Source organism: Pristis pectinata, chromosome 31 (genome assembly GCF_009764475.1).
Source record: "Pristis pectinata isolate sPriPec2 chromosome 31, sPriPec2.1.pri, whole genome shotgun sequence".
NCBI lineage: Eukaryota > Metazoa > Chordata > Chondrichthyes > Rhinopristiformes > Pristidae > Pristis > Pristis pectinata.
The window spans coordinates 13,835,985-13,862,650 of NC_067435.1; the positions used below are offsets into that span (position 1 = coordinate 13,835,985).

Here is a 26,666-nt window from a genome sequence, read left to right on the forward strand (position 1 = left end):
CACAATGGTCCCATAGACATTACTTTGAGGAAGGGCAGAACTCTCTCCGGGGTGTCATGGGGCCAACCGCTTACTGACGTTGCTATTACAGAGTATCTACCATCATCCATTGCTGTTTGTGGGATCTTGCTATGTGAGAGCTGGCTGTTTGCTGCTTCTCCACATTGTACTGTTGCTGATGGTAAGATGCATTAGGACAACCTGAGGTTGTATAGGGTGCAAGTCTGCCTATAGATTGCCAGACAGGACCGATAGAAATCTGCCAGACTATAGTCTGCCTATAGACTGCCAGACAGGAGGGCGGAGGGAGTCAGCCGTGGTGATCTCTCAGAGAGAGAGGCTGGATTCACAGCAGCAGGTTGAGTGAGATGTCGTGCACAGGGTTCACAGGATGTGGTGAGGTCAACCGGGAGGGGAACTGACTTGACGTGAATGCACAGATAAGACAGAGGATACAGTGAGGAAAGACGTCACATTCTCCGGGGCACGGCCAGCCCTCGTACACTCACAGCTTCCCCTGAGCTGGTAGTCTGGGTCCTGCAGTTCCTCCAGCCGTTCCCGGAACCTGTGCTGGGGGCTGGGAATGAGGGCTGTCAAGAGGGGAGATGGGGAAGGGAGGATGGTGGGATGGGGGGGGGGGGGGAATAGGGTGAGGAGGTTGCAGGAGGAGGGAGGTGGACTGAGTAGGGAAGGGTGGGGGGTGGGGGGGATGAATGGAGGAGGGGGAGGTGGATTGGAGAGGTGGGTGCAGGAGGTGGAAAGTAGATGGGGGATGTGAGTGCAGTAGTTGGGGGGGGGGCAATGGGAGATGGGTGGGGGAGGTGGGAGGGAGGGACTCCTGTTACAATTGCTCCCTGACCGTCAGCTGTGAGTCTGAGTCTTGGCTGGTGATGGGATCAGAGATAGTCAGCAGCAACTGCCCTCGCAATGCCCACTCTCCTTCCTCCCTCTCCTCCTCACTCACCCCCTCCTCACCACTAACCTTTAATCTTCCCTCCGCTTCCTTCCGTCCAACTCTCCTCCCTGCTGATCCCATTAAGCCTATTTCATACTTGCCTCTCCTCTCCCACTTGTCTTTCTCCCTTCCCCTCTCCTCGCACCCCTCCCGTTCACACCACCTCCCCTTCCCCTTGCTCACTGCCTCCCTCACCCTCCTGTCCCTCCAACTCTCTCCATCCCCTCTCCTCTTCCAATTCCAACTCTTCCTACCCTTCATCGCCTCTCTCCCCTCCCCACAAACCTATTCTCAATGTCCACCTCTCCCTCTCCCCTTCTCTGTCTCCTTTGTACGCCCCCACTCTCCCCACCCAGCCCCCTCTTTCTCCCTTCTGACCGCTCCCCTCACCCCCTCCTCCTCTCACCCTGGCTCATTCCTTATCCTTAGTCCTTCCCCCACTTCCATTCTGCTCCCCTCTCTTCTGCCAAGTCCCTGCCTCCCTCAACCTTCCATCTCTCTCCCCAACTCTTCCCCTCCCCACTTCTTCCCTCCCCACCCCCATCTTTCCATCTACCACCCACTTTCCCTCATCCCTATCGCTACCCCTCACAACCTCCCCCACTCATCCCATCTTCCATTCTCTCTCCTGCCCTCACTCCTCCTCAGGTTTACCAATCCCCCACCTACCCATCCGTCCCCTGACCCTTATCTCTATCCCTCTCCATCTCTTACCCTCGCCAAACTCCCTCTCCCCTTCCCAGACCCCTCTTCCACACTCCAAGCCCCTCTCTACCCCTCAGTCCCTCCTCCATCTCTCCTCCCTCCAAGCACACCTTCCCCTCTCTACACCTCACCCATTTGGTGCCCCCATCTCCCTCCCTCTACCACTCACCTTACCCCTCCTGACCCCTCGGCACATCCTCCTCCCACCTCACCCTCTCTACCTTTCACGCTTCGCCTCCCCATCTCCTCCTCCTATCCCCCTCTCTACTCCTGACCAACTGCCCCTCCACTTCCACACCTGACCTTCTCCCCTTTCCCCCGGCGCTACTCTTCCCTTCTCCCTCTCCCCCCATCCTCCTGCCTCTTCTCTCACCCACCCCTGCCACACTCACCCTCACCCACTCTGCCCCTACGCACAGATTGTGGCTGATTGAACTCATGTTCTCCATGTGCAGCCACCCTCCCCCGAGTAGAGGAGAGGGGTGGAATACTACCTAAAGGGGCTTCTGCTGGTTCAAGGATTTCTGGGCAAGATGATACCAGATGTTTGAGGTCATTGATATTAACCGCTGCTGTTAAAAGCTATTATTTTTATAAGCCACAGTGCTCCCATTGAACTCCTAAATTGTTCTCTAACACCTTCAAAAGCCATTAGCAGAAATGCAGAGCCGTGTTAACTGCAGCTGGACTTAGAACGTGAATTACAATTTAATTCTTGCGATAAATCCATTTTCAGCTGCTTTTATGGAACATCAACTGAACATATATTTAATGTGTTTTCAAACAACTCTGTGGAGAGGTAGGAATTTCTCACAGAGCATCTGAGGAGCCTGGTTCCAGAGCCTATCTTGTACTGCCCTCTGCTGTTGGTAGCTATCAGTGCATGCATAGGCAGGGAGTAAATGCCACAGGCTGTCTAACATGGAAAGCATTTGTCCTGGACATACAGACATGTAAATACCAAAGTTTCACAGCCTAGCTTCAAGGTTTATGACCTTTAAAATCATTGGGCTAAATATATTTCCATGGGTCAGGAGGAGGCAGTCAGTCTGAGGTTTGGAGGGTCAGAGTGATGATCTGTGTGAAGGATGAAGTAGGGAGGCTGTGATGCTCTGTATGAGGGTCAGTGTGAGGTTCCATGTAAATGTCCTTGTGTGGGATGGAGGGGGCATATGTGAAAGTCTGTGCAAGGGTCAATAGAAGTCAGTGTAAGGGTTGGTGTGAGAGTGTGTGAGTCTGTGTTGTCAAGAGCGACAGTCTGTGTGAGGGTGAGTGGGGAGGTGTAAGGGTCAGTACGAGGGTGAATGTGAGGGTTTATGTTAGGTTGTATGAGTGTAGGTGTGAAAGTGAGTTGGGGTGTGTGAGGGTCAGTGTGACGGTTAGCTCGAAGGTCTGTGAGTGTGAGATTGAGAGCAAATGTGAGGGTCTGTGGGGATCAGTGAGGGATATGTCAAGGGCAGTGTGAGCATGAACATCTGTGTGTGGTTGTTTGTGTGGATCAGTGTGACAGTCATTGTGAGTAGAGTGTCAGGGTGAGTGTAAGAGTGACAGTGAATATGAGGGTGAGTGTGAGGGTCTGTTTGAAAGTTAGTGTGAGTGTCTGCATGAAGGTCAGAGTGTGAGGTTGGGTGAGTGGGAGGTTTCTGAGGGTGTGTGTGTGAGTAAAGGATGAGTGTGAGGGGAGTGTGAGTGTAATGGCGAGTCTGAGGGGAATGTGAATTGACTGAGTGTCAGTGTGAAGGGAGTGTGAGGGGGTAGGTGTGAAGTTCAGGAGAAGTGTGAGGGGAGTGTGAGTGAAGTGTGAGGGTGAGTGTGAAGTTGAGTGTGAGTGAAGTGTGAGGGTGAGTGTGAAGTTGAGTGTGAGTGTGAGGGGAGTGTGAGTGAAGTGTGAGGGTGAGTGTGAAGTTGAGTGTGAGTGTGAGGGGAGTGTGAGTGAAGTGTGAGGGTGAGTGTGAAGTTGGGTGTGAGTGTGAGGCTGAGTGTGAGCCTGAGTGTGGGAGTGTGAGGGTGTGTGTGAGTGTGAAGTTGGGTGTAAGGGTGTGTGAGAGTGACGGGAGTGTGAGAGTGAGTGTCATTGGGTGTGAATGTGAGGTTGAGTGTGAGGGGAGTAAGGTGAGTGTGAAATTGGGTGTGAATGTGAGGGGGAGTGTGGGGGAGTGTGAGGTGAGGGTGAGGGTGAGTGTGGGGGGAGTGTGAGGGTCCCAGTCACTTGTGACCAGCACAGTGATTTTGCACTGAATGCTGGCTGCTTTGCTGATGTCAGGGTTTCCATGGTAACAGGGCCATTGTCCTAGACATCTGAGCAAGAATCACAATGACAGCAAATTCCATCACATTCAGCTGATGAAGCTCTCTTCACACATGGCAGGAGCTTTCCTTTCACTCCTCTTTACCCAGAACTGACATCCCTTTTCCCTCTCCGAATACACAAGATCCCCCTGCCCCCACCCTCCCTAGTACAGCAGTACAACAGATAAATTCCAGTGTATTGATGCAGAGACAAAGTTCAAACAATCCCACTGCCCCTGGGAATTTAATTCAGTTAATAAAATAAACCCAAAGAAAAAGAATGTACCAGCAATGCTGACCATGAAACCACTGAATTGTCATACAAACACATCTGGCTCACTAGTCTCCTTCAGAGAAGAAATGTCCTGTCCTTTCCCAATCGGGCCTATACGTGACTCCAGATCCACCAATGTAGTTGACAACTACCCTCTAAAATGGCCTAGGAAGTCATGGGCAATCAGAGATAGGTAATACATCTCAGTCTTCCTAAGGACACCCATATTCCACGATGTACGGAGGTTCCAGGGATAATTCCACATTAACAGGCTTTCTCCCTCTCTCTGGTGCTCAGCCTACGGATGGCCCTGGGCAATGACCTCCAGTTCCGTTGGTTCCTGAATGCCGACTGATGTGGAGAGATTAATGTCTCCACTAGGCTGGAGCACATTCCTCTGAGCCAGTGGTGTGATAAAAGTTCTTTCACAGATCAGAGACAGAGACCCTTGGTGGGATGCAGAAGGTTAACTCTTTGCTGGAACGCATTGACCATTAATATTCAGAAGAGATAGTGGGAGGGGAGATGGTGTGGGGGCACAGTTTGCCAGTGTTGGTCAGACAGCAGATGTCCACACCTCCAGGAGTCTTAGTGTCCCAAGGGACAGATAAGATCCCCGCTACCACCTATGGATTATTGCTTCAGACTACTGCTGAAATCGGTCCACGGTGGATGCCATCTCCCTGGCCCTACACTCATCTCTGGAGCATCTGGATAGTAAAGACACCTACATCAGACTACTATTTATTGACTACTTAGTACTTATTGAAGGGTCTGCCTTCAATACCATAATTCCAAGCAAATTCATCTCCAAACTCCTAGACCTGGACTCAACACCTCCCTTTGCAACTGGATCCTTGACTTCCTGACCAACAGATCACAATCAGTGAGAATAGGCAGCAACACCTCCGCCACGATTATCCTCAACACTGTAGCCCCATATGACTGCATCCTCAGCCCTCTGCTTTACTCCCTATACACTCATGACCGTATGGCCAGATACTGCTCAATTTCATTTACAAGTGTGCAGATAACACCACTGTAGTGGGCTGTTTCTCAAATAATGATGAATCAGAAGGAGATAGAGAGCCTAGTGGCATGGTGTCATGACAATAATCTTTCCCTCAATGTCAGCAAAACAAAAGAGCTGGTCATTGACTTTAGGAAGGGGTGTGGTGCACATGCTCCTGTTTACATCAACAATGCTGAGGTTGAGAGGGTTGACAGCTTCAAGTTCCTAGGAGTAAACATCACCAATAGCCTGTCCTGGTCCAACCACATAGATGTCATGGCCATGAAAGTGCACCAGCGCCTCCACTTTCTCAGGAGGCTAAAGAAATTCAGCACGTCCCTGTTGACCCTCATGAATTTTCATAGATACACCACAGAAAGCATCCTACCCGGATGTACCATGGCTTGGTACGGCAACTGCTCTGCCCCAGACCGCAAGAAATTGCAGAGAGTTGTGGCTACAGCTCAGCACATCTCGAAACCCAGCCTCCCCTCCATGGACTCTATCTACACTTCTCACTGCCTCAGTAAAGCAGCCAGCATAAACAAAGACCCCACCCACCCCAGACATTCTGTTTTCTCCCCGCTCCCAGTGGGCAGAAGGTGCAAAAGCCTGAAAGCACATACCACCAGGCTCAAGGACGTCTATGCTGCTGTTATAAGACTATTGGATGGTCCTCTTGTATGATAAGATGTACTCTTGACCTCACAATCTACCTTGTTATGGCCTTGCACCTTATTGCCTACCTGCACTGCACTTTGTCTGTAACTGTAACACTTTATTCTGCATTCTGTTATTGTTTTCCCTTGTACTATCTCAATGTACTGATGTGATGAAGTGATCTGTATGGATGGCATGCAATGCAAAGTTTTTCACTGTACCTCTGTACATGTGACAATAATAAACCAATTTACCAAATCCATGTGAGCAAGGGTGGGATTGATACAGTTGTAGGGCATAAGATCTCTGAGGGAGTGTCTCAGGAGATGGGCCACGTTGATCAACAAAGCTCACCTTCCTTCCCCGGGCATTGCCCACCCTGCACACACTGCCCTCCCCCCCACCCCCTACACACCCACATCCAAAGAGACAGGGAGAAGGATAATCCACTCCTGAGAGGAAGGAGTATGAGGGTGAGGAGGGGCTGTGGTGGTGAGAGTGGCCAAGGAAGGGGTGGATTGAAGGTACTTACTGTCTCAGTGAGATTTGGGATGTTATAAACATAAAGGCTACAGGACCCAGCTGGTAAGTGGAATAATTCTCGGTTCCTGAGACACTCAGCTCAGACCTGAGGATCAAGAATTGTGAACTGATCTGTGAAATCACAGGCTTCCCTGCACCATCACTGGACACCATGCACAGTCCCATGGAGAGTGGGGCAAAGGCAGCCACTGTCAATCTCAGTAATTACTGCACAACAGCGAGTCATTCTCAGTCCCTCTTGTCTGGAGTGGGAGTCACTCCCACCTCCTCCTGACCAAGAGTTGGAGTCACTTGCAGTCCCTCCTTTGCAGAGTGGGAGGCACTATCAGTCCCCGCTGTACAGAGTGGAATCCACTCTCAGTCCCCCCCGTCTGGAGTGGGAGCCACTCCCAGTCCCCCCTGTCTGGAGAGAGGGTCACTCCCAGTCCCTCCTGTCCAGAGTGAGAGACACTCTCAGTCCTTCCTGTTTGATAGAGGGAATCAACATCAGTCCCTCCTGTCTGAGAGTGTTACTCTAAATCCCTTCTGTTGGGAAGAGAGTCTTATTCTCTCCTGCCTGGGATTGAGCAATTCTCAGTCCCTCTATCTGACGAATTATTCTCAGTCCATCCTGGCTGAGAGTGAGAGAAGCTCTCAGTCCTAGTATCACTGCCTTTTACAGTCCTGAATGCTGTGACTTATCAAGGTGATTTATGTCTGTTTTCAGTATACTTACAGTTGGAAGCTCAGGATTTAGACTGACTAGAGATCCTATTCGATCAGGATAGAATAAGTCTGCAAATAAGGGTGAAACATGGATTGCTGCAGCAGTGGTTCAATCCTAAGGCACTTTAAACCACTCAAGGCTTCTGGAAAGATATTCGGTGTTCTCTCTGCAAAAAATGCTGCTGAATTTTGTGCGGAGCCAGAACCCAAATGTCCAGTTAATCACTTTCTCCTAGTCTGGATACAGAGATAAATATTGGATAACGGAAAAGCTCCGGGATCATTTGCACATGAAAGAGCAGATGGAGTTGGAACTTAAAATATCATCCATAGCACAAAACCTCTGATGGTTTAATGTTCTCTTAGTGCCACCCTACCCCCGAGGTACTCCTCAGTACTACCTCCAGTAGGGTGGCACACTCTCAGTACTGCCCCTTTGATAAGGTGGCACACTCTCAATAATGTCTCTGACAGAGCAGCATTCCCTCAATACTGCCCCTCCAACAGAACAATGCTCCCTCAGTACTGCCCCTATAACAAGGCAATGCTCCTTCAGTCCTGCCCCTCCAACAGGGCAATGCTCCCTTGGTACTGCTTCGAACACATACCCATTGAGTCTCAGAGCAACAAGATCAATCCCATTCCCCACACATTTCCCTGTAACCTATTCTCTCTCACATTCCCATCAACTTCCTACTGGTTCTCACACCACTCACGACGCTACATTAGAGATACATGTACACTAGGGATAACTTACAATAGCTAATTAACTTACTAGCACATCTTTGGGATGTGGGAGGGAACTGTAGCACCTGGAAGAAACCCATGTGGTCACAGGGAGAACGTGCAACTATGCGCGCGCGTGCGCGCGCACACACACACACACACACACACACACACACACACACACACACACACACACACACACACACACACACACACACACACACACACACACACACACACAGCACCAGAGGTCAGGATAGAACCTGGGCTGCTGGAGCTGTGCAGCAGCAGCACTAACTGCCACCCACCTAACACTGCCACTTCCCTCAGTACTGCTTCCGACACAGGAGAACTGACTCAGTACTGCTTCTGACAGGGGAATGCTCCCTCATTACTGCCCTCTGATAGAGTGGTACTCTTTCAGTAATGCACTGTGGGTTTACTGTTTAGTGTTATCTGAAGCTCCCACCTCATTATCCCTTGGAGTTAGTATAGATGGGTATTTGACGGTCAGCATGGATACGGTGGGCCGAAGGGCCTGTTTCTGTGCTGTATGACTCTCTGGGGCAGCAGGTTAAGAATTCTTCCCCTTGTGGTTAATCACTTTGTGGCTCCAATTGTCTTGCTCCTTCAATGCCCATCTCACCCACCTGCTACATGCTGTCCCTTAGTAGTTAAGGTGTCAGCTTTTACAGGTATCTGTTGATGCCCAGATCCACTCTCACACCCACTGACAACCTCCCTCCTCCTTCCCTGCTTATCAGTGAGCTGTAGTTAATCAGCGGGAAGATCAAAAGCATCGCCCTCAGTCCACTCTACCCTCAGTACCGACTCTGTTCTTACCGCTGGCCAAGGACCCAGCTTCACAACCATTGACCTTGAGCGAAAAGTCTGGTCCCACCTCCTCTCCATCAGCCTGTCTCCAGAATGTGATCCGTCACCACCCTGACTCCAAGAATTTGACTGTCACTGTTCCAGATTATGGAATATTGCCCAGACTCTGGAATATCACCTTTCACCACCCCAAAATCCATAAAATCACCCATCCGAATGCCAGACTCCAGAATATCAACTGTCATTGCCAAGACTTTGGAATATTACCTATCCATATCCCAGATTCCAGAATATTACCTGTTATTGTCCAGACTTTGGGATATCACTGGTCACAGCCCCAGATTCCAGGGTATTTCCTTTTACCACTCTACCTCCTGAATATCGACTGTTACGGCAGCAGAATCTGGAATATCACTCTTCACTGTCCCAGACTCTGGAATATTGCCTATCACTTTCCCAGACTCTGGTAAATCTCTCATCAATGCCCCAGACCCTGGAATATTGCCCATCTCTGCCCCAAACTCTGGAATATTGCACATCCCCGCCCTAGATTTGGGAATATTACCATCACTACCCCAAACTCTGGAATACTGCTCAGTACCATTGAGAAGCAATTGAGCTGTGTTTTTCTCTGTTATACCACATGCCTCTGCCATCTCAAGAGGTGGGACCCACTTGAATTCTCCCCTCTGCACTGCTCATGCTGAATCTTGTGTTAGCTGTTCAGATCACTGGACCTGCAGCAGACATCAATTAATTCCTTTCATTCCCTTGAAACTTTCATATCTGACATCTTGACATCTCAATCGCAAAAACTAACCTTGAAGTGTAAAAACTGTTTTACTCCAAAACCGTCATTTCAAAGGGTGGAGCCAGCAAGCGGTTTGGGCCCACAATGTGCAGTATATCTACAGTCTGTTAGAATCAGGTCCTGTTACAGTGACAGCCCCTTTCAACTGCAGAGGAGCAGTGCCGTAGGGCAACTCCTCAACTGTGAAACCATTCCTTTATGAAACAGAGAGACTCAAGTTAGTTATTAACCGTTTGAAGTAAGTGCAAATATTGGGTGGTGGCAGGAACAGGTTCCCATAGTTGAAATGGCTCCCGTATACTCAAAGGCCATTAGCTGGGGAGGGGAGGTGAAACCTGGATTAGATCTGTGGATTCAACCCCACCAACACCACTGGGGATGGAGGGGACAATTAAAGCCAGGTTCAGTGCTTATGTTTGGAAGTCAATGCACAAAATCCTTACCAAAACTGGACACCTGAGTGACGACGGTGTTCTCGAATGTTCTTATTCAGGAGCAATTTGCGGAAGAGCCGAGGTGAATTCCGTGGGGAGCATCGTGGAGACAGAGGCCCGATTCCATACAGCCTTGGGCGGAACAGATCCAAGCCAGGTGAATCCGAGGAATTTGGGAAAAATGCATCACCCTCGACCTCTGTTCGAACCATTGTGACTCCCAAATGGCTATGGAACTGGACCTGGGGGAGAGGGGGCTCTGTCAGGGACAGCTGTGGTCGTAAAGTTCCTTCCATTCAGCAAGGATTCCAATGGCCTGTTCCAAACAAGTGGCACAGTGTGTGGGAAACAGACCCCTGCTAAACCTCAGCGACTGCCAATGCGGTGGCGCATTAATCACTATGTTCTTTCCATTTTATGATCATTTTTGATGATCAAAAGCAGAAGTATTTGACTTTAGTATCTGAGGTTCCTTTGAAAACTTTAGAATTTCCCCTCTCTGTTTCCCATATATCTAAGTTCTTCTGTTAAGTTTGCAGTCGGACAGGCAAAAAGGTACCTGGTTTACGCTCCAACTCTTATAATTCCATATTCACACCCTGTTGAGCAACAGAGTTTTCTTTGAACGACATCCACCTGGGCAATCTGTATACTGAAGCATCAGCCCCCTTGCCTTGGGATGTCAACTCCCTTCACTTACAGCCTCCTCTGAGTCAGAGTCTCATCAGCTTTCCCACAAAATGCTGTCCGTCGTGAGTGAGAGAGGTTCCTGCTCAGGTTCCAGGTGCTTGCCTCTTGCAGGAGATGAGGGCACGCTGTGCACACTTTCCTCTAGTTTGTGGCAGGGCTTGCAAACACTATGATAAGGTGTCCTTTCATTGCCCAGTCTCTGCCGACTGCAGCTCACATGGAGAGGTTAGGGCAGCTAAAGTCTCCTACACATTGCCTGGGAGTAGTGTTCATCTCGCTGCACTCCTCACCCCCCTCCTGCAATCTGCCTTAGGAGGAATACTCACTTCCCCTACACACACTGCTCTCTGCCAGCAAACTGTGAACAACCCTTTCTATGTAAGTCCCACCAGGAAGTGATACTTCCCCTTAATGCCTGCTCTAATTCTTAAAGTCCAGGGTCTGCTCATCTCCAGTCTGAGTTCACCCCTAAATAGTCCACAGGTCACAGCTCACTCCCCTATAACCCATTAACTTTGCTCAATGCGCTGCATCAAAAAAAATCCTGAAGGATTCTGGTAAACAAACAAACTTGAAGAACATTACTGTGTAATCTGATTTTAAAAAAACTGCAACTTAACTCTCTGGGGACTGGCCTTTTTTGAAGCTTTCAAGCAAGTTTTCTTTGCATTCAATGCTGCCTCAAGGGCATCAGCATTTCTCCTATCGATATGTTGACATGAATAGATTTGGGATTTTTAAGCAGTAACAAGCACTCTGCTGTGTTTTATTGCAGAGAAGTGTTAGGCTCTTATTTCTGGTGTGAAAGAGTTAATGTGGCTCTGAGAAGGAGGTTCCTGTTAACTTGTGGCAGCATAACTCATACAGGGAGTCTGCGGGTCAAGGACACGGAATCTGGGAGTTGTTTACTGCCCCATCTGGTATGTTTAGCTCTGGAAGGAAGCCAACACCCTGATCTTCAGCTTGTTTCCCAGTGCTGGGAGCCTGGATAGAAACAGCCACCTGTGGGTTTACCAGACTCAGCCCTCTCCAAAACCCCACAGATAGGTAAACACACCAAGGGGCAACTTCAGCATAAAGGTAACCCGTGGCAAACCAACCGTCCGATTCCAACCTCACGGTCAGGTGAGGTGTTGACTCTTTGCATTAAAAATGTGAAGCATGAGAAGTTTGGGTTGAAGCGTCAACATTAGCGTGATTTGCTGAACCCCAGCAACAGCAAGGCCCCCTCCACCTTGCAGTGGGTGACTAGAATGGCTGAGGCTCAGCTCTCGTGCCCTGCTATCCGAGGGACGCTCTTGGTCACTCATTAATTGGCTGTTATTCCCACCATGCACACTAGCGAAACTGGACCACCCATGGGCAATTAAAAAGGCTCTCCTCTTGAAAGGCTGCAGAGGTTAGTGCACTGTTCTTAGGAAGACATTTGGGGGATTTTAATCTGCTCATAACTCAGCAATAATTGGATAGTCTGGTACGATATATGTCTGAGGCATTAAATTGATGAGACAATACTGAAGGGCATCTCTGCAATATTAACAGCTGCAACCAGTAATGGTTGCTCTGACAGTAACAGTGGGTGCAAAGGTTCCAATACTGGTCAGGCTCATGTACAATAAAGTCAGAAACACTGCAGCACTTTTCATGGTTGACAGTTTGGCTTCTCTATCTCAGATTTCAACAAAGTTCTGGTTTGCAGTATTTCCTTTCTTGGTCAGAATAAAATGGGATTTGTAAACATTCCAAGCATTACTGTAAATCTACAGCAGAACTACAGCAGCTGTATTTGCTCTAGCTTGCTTGCTTTTATTTCCACTAATCCTGGGCCTACAGCCAGTCTCAGCCCTGTTACACATCTCCACACAAGGAAGTATGATTCCTGCAAACAATATTATTGATTTTTTGCAAAAAACAAACTGCTCAGCAAACTCAGTGAGTCAAGCAGCATCTGTGGAGGCAAACGGATGGTTGATGTTTCGGGTCGAGGCCCTGCACCAGGACTGAGACTCTGAGCAGTTGGTTTTTTGCTTCAGATTCCAGCACCTGAAGTCTCTTGTGTCTCTATGTCACCACTGATCTTTAACTCACAAGCAGGCATTTGATATTGTCAATTGGATTCTAAAACAGGTAAACACACAATTACTTGCAAGTGTAAAGCACCTCTAACATCCTAAAACATCTCCAACACTTCATGATTAATTATTGGACTATAAGATATTAGAATGAGCAGTAGGTTTTAGAACATGCCTTAAAGGAGGATAGAGTGACAGAGAGGTTTAGGGAGAGAGTTGAGGGCTTTGGCAGCTGAAAGCACTGTTGCCAGTGGTGGAGTGTTTAAATTTCAGGATGAGCAAGAACTCTGAGATTTCAGAGGATTATAGAGTTGAAGGAGATTACAGAGATGAAGAGAGTGATGCCAGGAAGGATTTTGAAAACAAGGATGCAAATTTTAAACAAAAACAAAAACAGAAAATACCAGAGGATTTTGATGAGGTCCCAGACCCGAAACATTAACTGTTTTTCTTTCCACAGATGCTGTCTGACCTGCTGAGTTTTCTAGTTTTATTTTAGAATATGCTGAAAACACTCAGCAGGTCAGGCTGCATCTGTGGAGAGAGAAACAGATTCAATATTTCAAGTCGAAGATCCTTGATCACAACTGGGAGAGTGAGAAAACAATTGTGTTTGAAGTTGCAGAGAAGAGGAGGGGTGGAGAGAACAAAGGGAAATTTAATGTGTTCATGGCAGAGTACGTATAAAATAGTGAGTGTATAATATTGAATGTATGACAATGAGTCAACAATAATGTTAGGGTGGAGACCAAGATTGTCCGGGTAACAGTGTTGATTTTGGTGCTGTCTAGTTATTAGATGAATGAGGGCAGTAAGTAAAGAAACAAAAGTAGACTTTGGAACTATGAGAAGCAGAACACTACAGTTGCTGGAAATGGAACTGACTCCCATCAATGGTGCATTTACCCCGTGATAGCCAATAACTTCAGTTTTACCAGAGTTCTCTAAGCCACACTCAGTCAAATGCCACACTGATGTCATGGGCTGTCACTCTGAGTATTTTCATCCTCCCTGCGGTATAAATACTATTCACGTATCTGAGACACTATCCTGCAGTATATCCAGCCTTCTTGCTGCATATTCAAACTTCATTCAACATATTAATCATCCTGCATAATAGAAACATAGCACAATTCAGGCCCTTTGGACCACAAGGCTGTGCTGAACATGTCCCTACCTTAGAAATTACTAGGCTTACCCATAGCCCTCTATTTTTCTAAGCTCCATGTACCTATCCAAAAGTCTCTTAAAAGACCCTATCGTATCCGCCTCCACCACCGTTGCCAGCAGCCCATTCCACGCACTCACCACTCTCTGCGTGAAAAACTTACCCCTGACATCTCCTCTATACCTACTCCCCAGCACCTTAAACCTGTGTCCTCTTGTGGCAACCATTTCAGCCCTGGGAGAAAGCCTCTGACTATCCACACACTCAATGCCTCTCATCATCTTATACACCTCTATCAGGTCACCCCTCATCCTCCTTAATGTATGCAACATGCCCGCAGTAAAAATATAATGCTGGAGAGACTCAGTGGGTCGGGCAGCATCTGTGGAGGGAAATGGACAGTCAACGTTTTGGGTCAAGACCCTTTATCCTGCAGTATATCTACCTCTTTCAGTATATTCATCCACCTGTAACAAATGTACTCTTCATGCAAAAGGTTGATCTATCTGCAGAATATCCACTGCCCCCCACTATATTTTAACCCCTAGCAGAATATTCACTCTCCCTGCACCATACTTATTCTGCTAGTAGTACATTCAGCCTCCTGCAATATAATCAATCATTCTGCAGTATATCCAATCTCCCACTGTATATTCTCCTACTTGAAGCATATCCAGCATCCTTGCAGCATAAGCATCAAGTTCATTCTCCCTGCACTACATTAATTGTGCCGTCTATTCATTCTCCTGCTGCACAGTCACCCTCCATACCATATGTCAACTATCTACTTTTACAATATACAGTCACCTTTCTGCTGCATATTCACTTTGTGGTATATGGTATGTTTATTCTTTTGTATTATTTCGTAGTTCCTGGGAATGCTCTTACACCCCTTTGTAAATTGGTTTATTATTGTCACATGTACTGAGGTACAGTGAAAAACTTGTCTTTCATACCGTTCATACAGATCAATTCATTACAACAGTGCATCGAGGTAATACAAGGGAAAAGCAATAACAGAATGCAGAATAAATTGTTACAGTTGCAGAGAAAGTGCAGTGCAGGCAGACATTAAGATGCAAGGTTGTAACGAGGTAGATTGTGAGGTCAAGAGTCCATTTTATTGTACTAGGGGACCGTTCAATAGTCTTATGACAGCGGGATAGAAGCTGTCCTTGAGCCTGGTGGTACGTGCTTTCAGGCTTTTGTATCTTCTGCCTGATGGGAGGGGGAGAGAATGTCTGGGGTGGGTGGGGTCTTTGATTATGCTGGGTCACATTCTCCTAACCTCTGGCATCTCCTTGAACCTGGTGAAGGTTGGAAGAAAATGGCAATCCCAACAGTTTCCATTCTGTTTCCTTCAACAACCTGGGATACATCCCATCAGGATCAGATGACTTACTTACTTTAAGCAAAGCTAGCCTTTCTAATAGATATTCCACACCAATTTTCACCACATCCATTAAACTCTACTATCTCCACTTTTATCGATTCAATGGCAGTGTTCTCTTCCTTGGTAAAGACTGATGCAAGGTCAGTTTAAGGCACTCAAGGGCTCGAAGCATAGATTACTTTAGCCGTTCCTAATTGGTCCCATGCCTCTTCTTATTATCTGCTTACTATTCACATACCTGTAGGATATTTTTGGATGACTTTTTATGTTAATATTTTATGTTATGTTACTTTTGATTCCCATACTCTGTTTTTGTTCATCTTATTCTCCTTTTCACTTCCCCTGTCAGCTTACTATATTCAGCCTATAGATCTCACTTGAATTAGTCACCTGATGTGTGTCATACACCCACTTTTGTGTGTCATCATATTCTTTTTCTTGCTTGTCACCCGTGGAATTCTGACTTCGATTCCCCCACCTTTCCTCCTTGTTGGAATGTGCCCAGATTTTACCTGAAACATACCTCACTGTTCTATTACAGTTCTACCTACCAATATATTGGGACCCATTTTGTCCTGGCCAGGTCCTCTCTCATCTCACTGAAGTTCACCCTCCTCCAATTAACAAGTTCCCTTCAGGATTGTTCTCAGTCCTTCTCCATGAAATTAAACTTTATGATATGATTGCTACGGTTGCTCAAGAATTCTTTCACTGACACCTGGTCCACTTCATTCCTAGAAACCAGATCAAGCAATACCTGTTTCCAAAAACATACTGAGCAAGGAAGTCGTTTGTTACCATGTCATTACCACGCCACCATTTTGTTGTATTTTGGCAGGTGAGCTGAGAGCTCTTGGTCTTAAATACATTAAATGGTTCTGCATGCACAGCTCTCTTGGGTAGAGAGTTTCAAAGATTTCACCACTCTCTGAGAGAAGAAATTATTCACCTCTCTCCTAACTGGTAGACCCCTTGTACTGAATCCATGCCTTGATGCAATTATGAAGAAGGCATGCCAGTGGCTCTACTTCATTAGGAGTTTGAGGAGGTTTGGCATGACACCAAAGACTCTTTCAAATTTCTACAGATTTACGGTGGAGAGCATTCTGGTTGCATCACAGCCTGGTATGGAGGCGCCAATGCACAGGATCGCAAAAGGCTGCAGAGGGTTGCAGACTCAGCCAGCTCCATCATGGGCACAACCCTCTCCATCATTGAGGACATCTTCAAGAGGTAGTGCTTCAAGAATCCATCACTAAAGACCCTCACCACCATCCGGGACATGCCCCCTTCTTGTTACTACCATTGGGGAGGAGGTACAGGAGCCTGAAGACCCACACTCAATGATTCAGAAACAGCTTCTTCCCCTCTGCTACCAGACTTCTGAACGGTCCATGAACCCATGAACACTACCTCGTTTTTTGCACTGTTTATTTATTTTTGTAATTTATAGTAATTTTTATGTCTTTGCACTGTACTACTGTCAGAAAACAACAAATCTCATGTCATATAAGTCAGTGATAATAAACGTGATTCTGATTCTAGTTCTAGATACCTCCACAAGGGGAAACATCCTCCTGGGCAGGATTGGGCTCACTCAGTGCCAGGTACTAGAGCTCCAGTTCGGGAACAGTTCCTGGCACGAATGTGAAATGGTTTGGGGATCACATCATGCCCCTGGATACCTCACTAGCCTAATTTTTGACACAGGAACAGGGGAACATGTGGTTCATTGGTATATTTCCATTGAGAATTCACAGGGATGCTAAACACCCCCCCACAACCCATTTTTCCCCAGACCCTGGGGAGAGTGGTTGGGTTACTGGAGTGCCAATATAAAGGTTTTCAGTGACTCACACCAAACCTATTCAACCATCACCTCTGTGTTCACTGGTCAACACTGGCTGTGGGTCTCCGGATGGGTGAGGGAGGGGAGGGGAAGTTAATTTACTCCAGGAGGACCTCATACATCAACTGGGGCTTTAGAGAGGGCTAATAAGCCTCTCGGTTCAAAGGCAATTAGGCATGATGATGAATGCTGGCTTTGCCTACGGCTGTCATCCTTAGAATAGATAAAAAATTCCTACCTCTCTCTTTCCCTCTCATTGCCTCCCCCTCCCACCATCCTCTAATAAAGGTTCCAGTGTCCTTGGTTCTCGGCAACAATCACATCCATTCCAATCTCTTTGCTTCAATGTTAAATGAAGCACCTCGTCCCTTGCAGCACTCCCGTAGCCCAGATGGAGTCTGCAACAAGACAAGATGACTCACCCATCACTAGATAAAAGAAATCTCTCAGAGAAAAAGGCAGTCCTTCAAAAATCTTTGCAGAAACCTTGGAATCACAAACAATTCAATGGAGAATGTGAAAAGGATGCATCTAATGTAGTTTGATTGAGGTGATTTAACCTGAAGGCCTGTCCTTTTTCAATGGTGACTATTTGAGGCCTCTGTCATCCTCACAATGCCCACTGGAAAACAATGCTGAGATCAAATCAACAACACATTTTCCCCATCAACTAGGCACTGTTTCTATAGCTGTGTGAGATTATGTCTGAGTGATTGTGAGTGGGTAAAAGTGGGTGAGAGAGTGTAAACATATATGCAAGAATGTGCAAGGGGGTATCCCCGAGAGTGAGAATATGTGTGTGTGCTTTAGTGAATGTGTCTGAGTGAATACAGGTATCTGAGTAAGAATATGTGAGAGTATACAAGATAATGTGAGAACGTATGAAATTATGTGAGGGCGAGTGTAAGAATGTGTGAGTGACAGTGTTAGTGTCCGAGTGACTGTAACAGTGTTAGAATGAGTGAAAGAGTGTGATTGAGTGAGTGAGTGGGAGAGATAGTGTGTCTGACTGAGTGTAACAGGATAAGGCAAAAATTTCTGCTTAGTACTCCCACCAGCACTGACTTCCTGTCTTTGCTCAAGATTTCACAGTCAAGGACGGGTCAGAGTGAGCCCCAGGATAAAGCAAGGCCCACGATGGAGCGAGACCCACCCCACAATAGAGAAAGGCCCAGGATGGAGCAAGACCCACAAATCAGTGAGCTCCACAACAGACAAAGGCCCACAGTAGAACGAGACATGCAGAGCAGCGATGTCCAGAAGGTGTTCGATAAGGTGCCGCATAAAAGACTTATCCATAAGATAAGGATGCATGGAGTTGGGGGTAATGTATTAGCATGGATAGATGATTGGTTAACCAATAGAAGGTAGAGAGTTGGGATAAGTGGGTGTTTCTCTGGTCGGCAATCAGTAGTGAGCGGGGTGCCGCAGGGGTCGGTGCTGGGCCCGCAACTGTTCATGATATACATTAACAATTTGGAAAAGGGAACCGAGTGTAGTGTATCTAAGTTTGCTGATGACACTAAATTGAGTAGAAAAGCAAATTGTGCAGCGGATGCAGAGCATCTGCAGAGAGATATAGATAGGTTAAGTGAGTAGGCAAGGGTCTGGTAGATGGAGTACAATGTTGGTAAATGCGAGGTCATTCACTTTGGAAGGAAAGATAGACGATCAGATTATCTTTTAATGGTGAAAGATTACAGCATGCTGTTGTGCAGAGGGACTTGGGTGTGCTTGTGCGTGAATCGCAAAAGGTTGCTTTGCAGGTACAACAGGTTATCAAGAAGGCAAATGGAACGTTGGCCATTACTAGAGGGATTGAATTTAAGAGCAGGGAGGTTATGCTGCAACTGTACAGGGTACTGGTGAGGCTGCACCTGGAGTACTGCGTGCAGTTCTAGTCTCTTTACTTGAGGAAAGGTATACTGGCTTTGGAGTCGGTGCAGAGGAGGTTCACCAGGTTGATTCTGGAGATGGGGGCTTAGCCTATGAGGAGAGATTGAGATGCCTGAGACTATACTTGCTGGAATTCAGAAGAATGAGAAGGGATCTTATAGAAACATATAAAATTATGAAAGGGATAGATAAGATAGAGGCAGGAAGGTTGTTTCCACTGGTAGGTGAGACTAGAACTAGAGGACATTGCCTCAAGATTCAGGGGAATAGATTTAGGATGGAGATGAAGAGAAACTGCTTTACCCAGAGAGTCATGAATCTGTGGAATTCTCTGCCCAGGGAAGCAGCTGAGGCTACCTCATTAAATATATTTAAGGTACAGTTAGATAAATTTTTGCATAGTAGGGAAATTAAGGGTCATGGGAAAAAGGCAGGTAGGTGGATCTGAGTCCATGGCCAGATCAGCCATGATCTTATTGAATGGCGGAGCAGGCTCGACAGGCCAGATGGCCAATTCCTACTCCTAGTTCTTATGAATCAAGGCACAAGTGGAGCAATGTTCAGAGAGAAACAAGCCCCAAAGTGAGGCAAGGCCAAGGTAGAGCGAGGCCCAGGAGGTAGTGAGTCCCAGAATGAATCAAGGCCTACAGCAGAGCTCTGCTAGATGCAGTAAACTCTAAAGGAGAGGGAGCTTCAGAGTGGAGTGAGCCCTAAAGTGGAGCAATCATCCTACTGGGCTACAATCTAAGCCAATTTTTTCACAAACTGTTTCTCCAGAGAGTGTATCTGACAGTAAATTATGTCAATTAAGAAATGTGGCAGGGATTTCAGTATATAGAAAATGGCTTGGCTTCATGTGTTTATTGCACAATAATTTGGTGGATCTGCTGGTTGATTGGTTGTGGCAGAGAGTGGGGCAGAGGTGCCGATCAGCAGAAGTTTGCATCTGACAGACAAGCCCGCACCATTAGTCACCCACATTAACAACATCCTCAGCTAAGGGTCTTTGAAGGTCAAAACCGATTTATGTTTAATTAATTCAGACAAAAAGACAGAAAGAGAGAGAGACAGAGAGAGAGAGAGGGAAAGAGAGAAGTGAAAGCTTAAAAAGGAAGCTAGAAAGACGGACAAATTGACCGGTACGATCGGTTTGTAAGACAAGCTTTTCACTGTACCTTGGTACAAGTGACAATAATATACCAATACCAATACCAGATGAAAGGGTGTTAGCAGATAGAGAGGAGAAGGTAGAGAAATACACATATATAGAAAGAGAGAGAGGACAGGGGAAACAGAAAGAGAGAGAGGAAGAGAGGTAAAGAGAGAGAGAAATACATGGATAGAGACAGAAAGCATGGGCAGGGAAACTAAAAATATAGGGAGTGGTAGAGAAGAGATGGGGAACACACAAAGAAAAAAGAGGATGAGGCAGAGATTGAGTTACACATTGAAAGGTAGGGAGCAAACACAAGCAAGAAGGGGGGGGTAAAGCAGATAAAGAGGCAGAGAGATAGAGAAAAATATACTGATAGAGTGTGGTGTGTGCGTGTGTGCGTGTGTGTGTTTATATTCGTGTGAGAGATGCCTGGAAAATACGAAGAGAAAACAAAACAGAGAGAGTGATGGAGAAAAAGGAAAGAAAAAACAGAGAGAGAGAGAGAGAGAGAGAGAGCGAGAGAGAGAGAGAGAGAGAGAGAGAGAAAGAGATACAGAAAGACACCAGTTTTACAATCAAGTAAATTACAGGGAGACTGAGACACTGAGAGAGGTAACTCATTATGGAAGAATATTTGTATCATAATATTTATTTGGTTAATCTTCTAACCACCTAAAATATTACTGTAATATTGGGAGATTTTACATATTGTCCAGACCGCATGCCCCTGAATACTACATCTTACATCACAACACACTTTTCATGGTAATATTTTGTTTAGACTGGGTTCTGTAGACATTGAGTAGTTCTGTAGATAAGGGGTTGCCTGTCAATGCAGCTGAAGGCCAGATGCGTGTGCTGGAACAGTTCCCTGGGTTCTGACAATATATTAGGGTCACTACTCTCTGTCCTTGCTCTGTCCTAGGGCTCACTGTTATCTGGGCCTCTCGCTGTCCTGGGCCTAGATTCATCCTTGGCCTCACTTATCCTGGGATGACGTTGTTCCATTGCACGGGATTGGGATGAGGGGTGAAAATGGGGCCTGGATCACACACATTCACTGCACATGCTGTGTCACACACATACTGTGAGTGAAGACTGAGCCTCAAAACAACAACTACCTCCTTTAATATCGCACCTATGATACAACAAGTATTTCCTGTAGTACGTCACAGAAGTGTTAGCAAACAAGAATTAACATCAAGTCACATAAGCAGAATTATGGTCAATGAGCAATCACTTTGACTAAGAGGAAGGCTAAAAGGAGAGTTTTAAAGAAGGAAAAAGAGGTGGTGATAGGGTGGTTCTGGGAGGGAATTCCACAGCTTATGGTCTTTAAAGATGAAGTATGGATTCAGAGATTCAGGGATTATCGGAAGCCAAAACCGGAGGAACATGGAGATGTTAGAGGTTCATAGGGCTGGAAGAGATCATTGAGTCAGGAAGCGGGGAGATCGTGAAGAGATCTGAAATCAAAGATGCAGATTTTAAAATCAAAGTGCTGCTTTGCTTGTCTGCCTTGGAGATTGCCAGTCAGTGATGGCAAGGGTAACTAGTGAACAGGATTTGTTGTAAGTTAAAAGACAGAGATTCAAATGGCCTTACGTTTAGGGAGATTAGAATGAGGGAGGCCATTCAACAGTGGGTGGGAATAGTTGTCCGGAGGTAGCAGAGACATGGAATGGTGAATCAGCGGCAGATACTGCAAACTGACGCTAGGCTGCAGTGAGGATTTCTTTTTTATTATTCATCAATTTCTGGAAGAAAGGCATTGTTGACAGGGTCAACAGTTACTGTCAATACACAAATGCTTCTGAGAAAGATCAGATATACAGTGGATCAGCATCTCCCTGGGTCTCCACTGGATAAAAACCACACTGTGTCCCTGTGCATCAGAACCACACTGTATACACAGGGTCAGGGCCACCATGTGCCTCCACTGGATCAGAGCCAATCTGACCCCTAACACTGTGCCTCCACTGGATTAGAATCACTGTGTGCTTCCACGAGATAAAAACCATCCTGTGCCCCATTGGGTCAGACTACAGAGTGTCCCACTGGATTGGAAACACACTGTGCTGCTAAGCCAGACAGTACTGTGCTGCACTGAATCAGAATCATACTTCGACCCCAGTAGATAGGAAATATACTGTGTTCCCACTGGAAGAGAACCATATTGTGCCTCACTGGGAGAGTCTAAGGAGATGAGAAACAGGAATAAACCACACTGCCTCTCACCACCCAATAAGATCATAGTTCATCCTGTCCCTCAGTTCCACTTTTCCAGCTAGCCCTCCACCCCACTCCCTGCCCTTTCTTCCTTTAGTGTTCAAAATGTAAAGATAGCTTTAAATATACACAATGACTGAGGATTCACAGCCCTCTGGGATACAGAATTCCAATGACTGTGAATTCCACATATAGGGAAATTCCAATAATCCTTTCTGAAAATCCCTGTAATTTGGCAAATTGTTTGCCAGATCCTGTTTCCCACAGTCTCTTTAAACTCACTGAAACCCTGTTCACCAAACATATTTTAAACTCACCAGGTTCACTGGGAAGTTTATTATACCACCGTGTAATGTCTAAAAAAAAGTGAAATAAGAGTGTTGGGGTATTAATTGATGTCATATCCAATAGTCTGGAAAATCTGCTGGTTCAGCACCCCCCAAAGTTCCAAGGGTGCCAGATTACTGTATCTTTATTCACAATCCTTTGCACGATGAATTCTGAGACGACGGCCCCTAGGTCTAAGCTCTCCAGCTATGGGGTAAGGTCTTCATAACATCCACCTTGTCAATTTCTCTCAGAATCTTCTAGTCTCAGTGAGGTCACTTTGTACTCCTAAACTCCAGTGAGTACATTACTCAACCTCTTTCCCTCTCCCAATCTGGTGAATCTAAGCAGCACTGACTCCAAGGCAAGCATATTCTAAGGTGTGGAGATCAGAACTACACACATTCTTCTGCATATATTCTCACCAATGTCCCGTACAACTGCAGCAAGATTTCCTTACTATTGTTCTGCAACCTCCTTGCAATAAAGGCCAGCATATAATATGTATTCCAATTGTTTACTGTGCCTACACGTTAACTTCCTGCATCTCATAACCAGCACACCAAGATCCTCCTGCACACTAACTAGATTCTTACCATTTCAAAATTATTTTGTTCAATTCTTCCTACAAGTGAATAACTTCACATTTGTACATATTGAACTGCATCGGCCTCCTACTTGCTCACTTGCTTAACCAATCTATCTCCCTCTGAAGACTCGTTGTGTCCTCCTCAGAGAATATTTAGCTTCATGTCACCAGAATGCCAGGTATCTTGCACTCTCTCTTTCCATCTGTCATTAATATAGCATGTGAATGGCTGAACACCCAGGACTGTCCTTTGTGCTGGCCCAGTTGTAAGAGTTTGTAAAAAAAAACTGTTTATTCCTAATCTCTGCTTTCTTACATTACCCAAACCTCCGTGTTGATATGTTACCATCAACCCCATGAGCCATCCTTTTGTGATCCATTTATTAATTGACCTTCGAAACTCAATAAGAATTATCAAACATTATCTTCCCTTCATATAACCACGCTGACTTTCTCTATTCTATTGTGATCTTCTAAAAGCCCTGTACCCTATCTTTAATAATGAGTTACCTGTTCAATCATGCTGCCCTCTGACAAAAAAGGGACTCTGGAAAACATGGACCACTTTCCATAACTTGGGAGCCACCTCTTGGCGAAGGCAGACATCGAAAATGAAATTCACCGCTGCCTTCAATGTGCAGCACAGCCTTTGGTTGATTCAGGAGAAGGATATTTGAAGAGTAACACCTTAGACCTGGCACAGAGTCATGGTTTACTGGGCAGAAGTAATCTCTGCCCTCCTATATGCACCTGAGAACTGGACCATCTATAGCAGGTATCTAAAGGTTCTGAAAAAATACCACCAATGGTGTCTCCACAAAATCCTCTAAATTCACTGGAAGGATAAGTGAATCAACATCCGTGTCCGCTCCCAGGCTAACATCCCCAGCATTGAGGCTCTAGTTACAGTCAATCAGTTATTTGAGCAGGCAACAGTATTCACACACCATTTCTGAAATGGATACTCTATTCCGAGCTCTATCATTTCATAACAGAGAGAGGAAAAGGTTCAAGGACGTGCCCAGAGCCTTCCTGAAGAAATACAACATGCTCACCGACTCCTGGTGATCTCCAACCCATGACTGCTCAAAGTGGAGAAGCACCATTTGGGATGACCCAGAGAACCTTGAGGCCATACTTCAGGAACACACAGAGGGCCTGCGTTAGTGGCGGAAGGAATGCACCACCTCAGCAGCCTGCCCAGTTACCCACCTCCGGTCCCGTCTGTGGAAGAGTCTATGGTTCCCACACTGGTCTCATCAACCACCTCATCAGCCCACAAAAAGGGATTGGAAGCAAATCATCCTCGATTCTGAAGAACAGCTTAAGGAGGAGGAGTTCCAGCATTTAGAATTTCAGTATTCCTAAATTTAGAAGATTAAAGGGTCTGATTAAGGAACCTTTGAAGATAAACTATTTGATAGGATAGCGAAAGGAAATTAATTTCTTCTGTGGGGAAGTCCAGAACTAAAGTTAGGCCATTCATGGCTGACTTCAGGAATGACTTCATGCTACACAGGCCAGTGAAAATTTGGAGCTCTCTCGCAAAAGTAATTGATGCTCGGGATCTTTTGAAATATCAGAACTGGAATTGAAGGATCAGTCTGGGTGAAGTGTACTAAGCCCACTGGTACTGTCCTGGAAGGGCCTGATCCTCTCTGAACTCAGAGGGAACGTGGCTCAGGTTGTAGTAGGTGCAACATCGGTTACTTAAGAGTAACTGTTACTTAAGGTGACTATCTCTCAGTATTGTGTCAGGTGCTCGACTCGACTGATCTCCATGTTGCAACACTGTTGGTAGAAGCTTCCAGATTTACTCTGGAGGAGCGACTGGATTAAATAGCCATGTTTGTTGGAGCAACTGTTGAGCTTGCTCAAAACAGAGAAATTACTTTGAAACAGAAATCCAGAAACCTTAGAGACCACGTTGGTGGATGGAGACACTTTAAAATTCCAGGAGCTATAGGCTTTACCAGAAGGGGAGATGGTAACAGTACGTCACCCACGCAAGAATCATTTCTGAGGCAAAGCATACTGTACCATTTAAAGTCCTCAGGAATGACTTTGATTTTGGTATTACAGGTCAGGGAACCAAGGCAAGTAGATGGGGCTAAAATATATTAGTCACAAACTAATTGTAATAAAGGACTGACTGCCCTTAAAATGCTTCCATCACCTTATCTATTCCTAAAGCAGATAGTTCAGCAGCTAAATGTAGCTTCCCCAGGCACACCAGAAACCTGTGACCACATTGCTGCATTCTCCGATTGTGATCTGATGTCGCAGAGATGACAGTGCGTGCAGTTGTTGGAACCACTAAGTGTTGCCTAACCCATGCTTCTGTGATACTATACTGTGCTGCCCCCATCTCAAATCCTTCCATGAAAGATAAAATAAACACAAAATGGAGACACAAAGGACAAGATAATTGCCCCTTTGCAAAGAAATATGCACAATTTGAAAGAGTAATCGAGAGAAGGCAGAAAGTGTGCAATATTTGAATTCTTTCATCCCATCACTAGTGGGGCTGTTTGATTTGAAAATGAATATTTTATAAAAATATATGTGTTTCAATTATTAATCTTTGAGATTCCAAACATCTTGATCATTCTAAGCAATGTTTCCTCCAGCCTTTGTTCCTTATTCTAACATCCTTTATGATCCATCAAGAATTGCACTCACTGAATAAGTCACTCTATTACTCAGCACACACTGCGAAGTGGGAGGGCTGGAGCGAGTCTCTGAATTCAGCATTAAACCAAGATATCCAAGTTGTCCAGTCCTTGCCTTAGCGCAAAGAGGGCAGATAGAGGGTTGAAGTCTGAGCTGAAACCACAGTGCTCCTTTGATGCAAATTGACGGTTTTCCCTCTGGTGCTCCTTCCTGTGTACTTTTGCAGCAAACCTCCTCCTATTACACACTGCCAGAGTTGGACTGGCCATATTTTTCCCTGGCCCCCAGTCCAACGAATCCCTGGCTCAGTTATCAGATCCTGTCTTTTGCAGGAGCATTTCCCCAAATCCTGCATTGTTTGGGGATTCAGTCCACCCCAGCGGTGTGCAGGTTAGTAAATGACCCCTTCCTGAATGAACATGGGTGTGAGCACAATCCCCCAATTCAAAGACTTGGATAGTACAAATAGAGGCTATTCAGCCAGCTCACAGATTCCATCTAGTCTGACCCATTTGCTGCTGTATCCCACAGACCTAGGAACACCCACTGTTTCAGATGTAGAATGACTTGCCCTTTAACACCTGTTGTGGATCTCTCCAGAGCCCAACAATTCAAACACAATGTTCTACATTGCAGCCATCCCATGTCCCAAATATCCATACTCCAATAATCCATA

General features: G+C 46.0%; 1 protein-coding gene across 5 annotated transcripts in view; it reads right to left on the reverse strand.

Annotated features, from left to right (window-relative positions):
• pde4a (phosphodiesterase 4A, cAMP-specific) overlaps positions 1-26,666 on the reverse strand; it is a 282,023-nt gene that overhangs the window by 86,841 nt on the left and 168,516 nt on the right. The window contains exon 1 of one of the 5 annotated variants that reach the window (XM_052042269.1): positions 9,958-11,035. The exons of the other annotated variants lie outside the window; for them this stretch is intronic. Coding sequence (XP_051898229.1) covers positions 9,958-10,244 — 287 coding nt within the window. The 5' untranslated portion in view covers positions 10,245-11,035. Of the gene's footprint in view, positions 1-9,957; positions 11,036-26,666 lie in introns of those variants that run through there. 5 annotated transcript variants of the gene reach the window in all.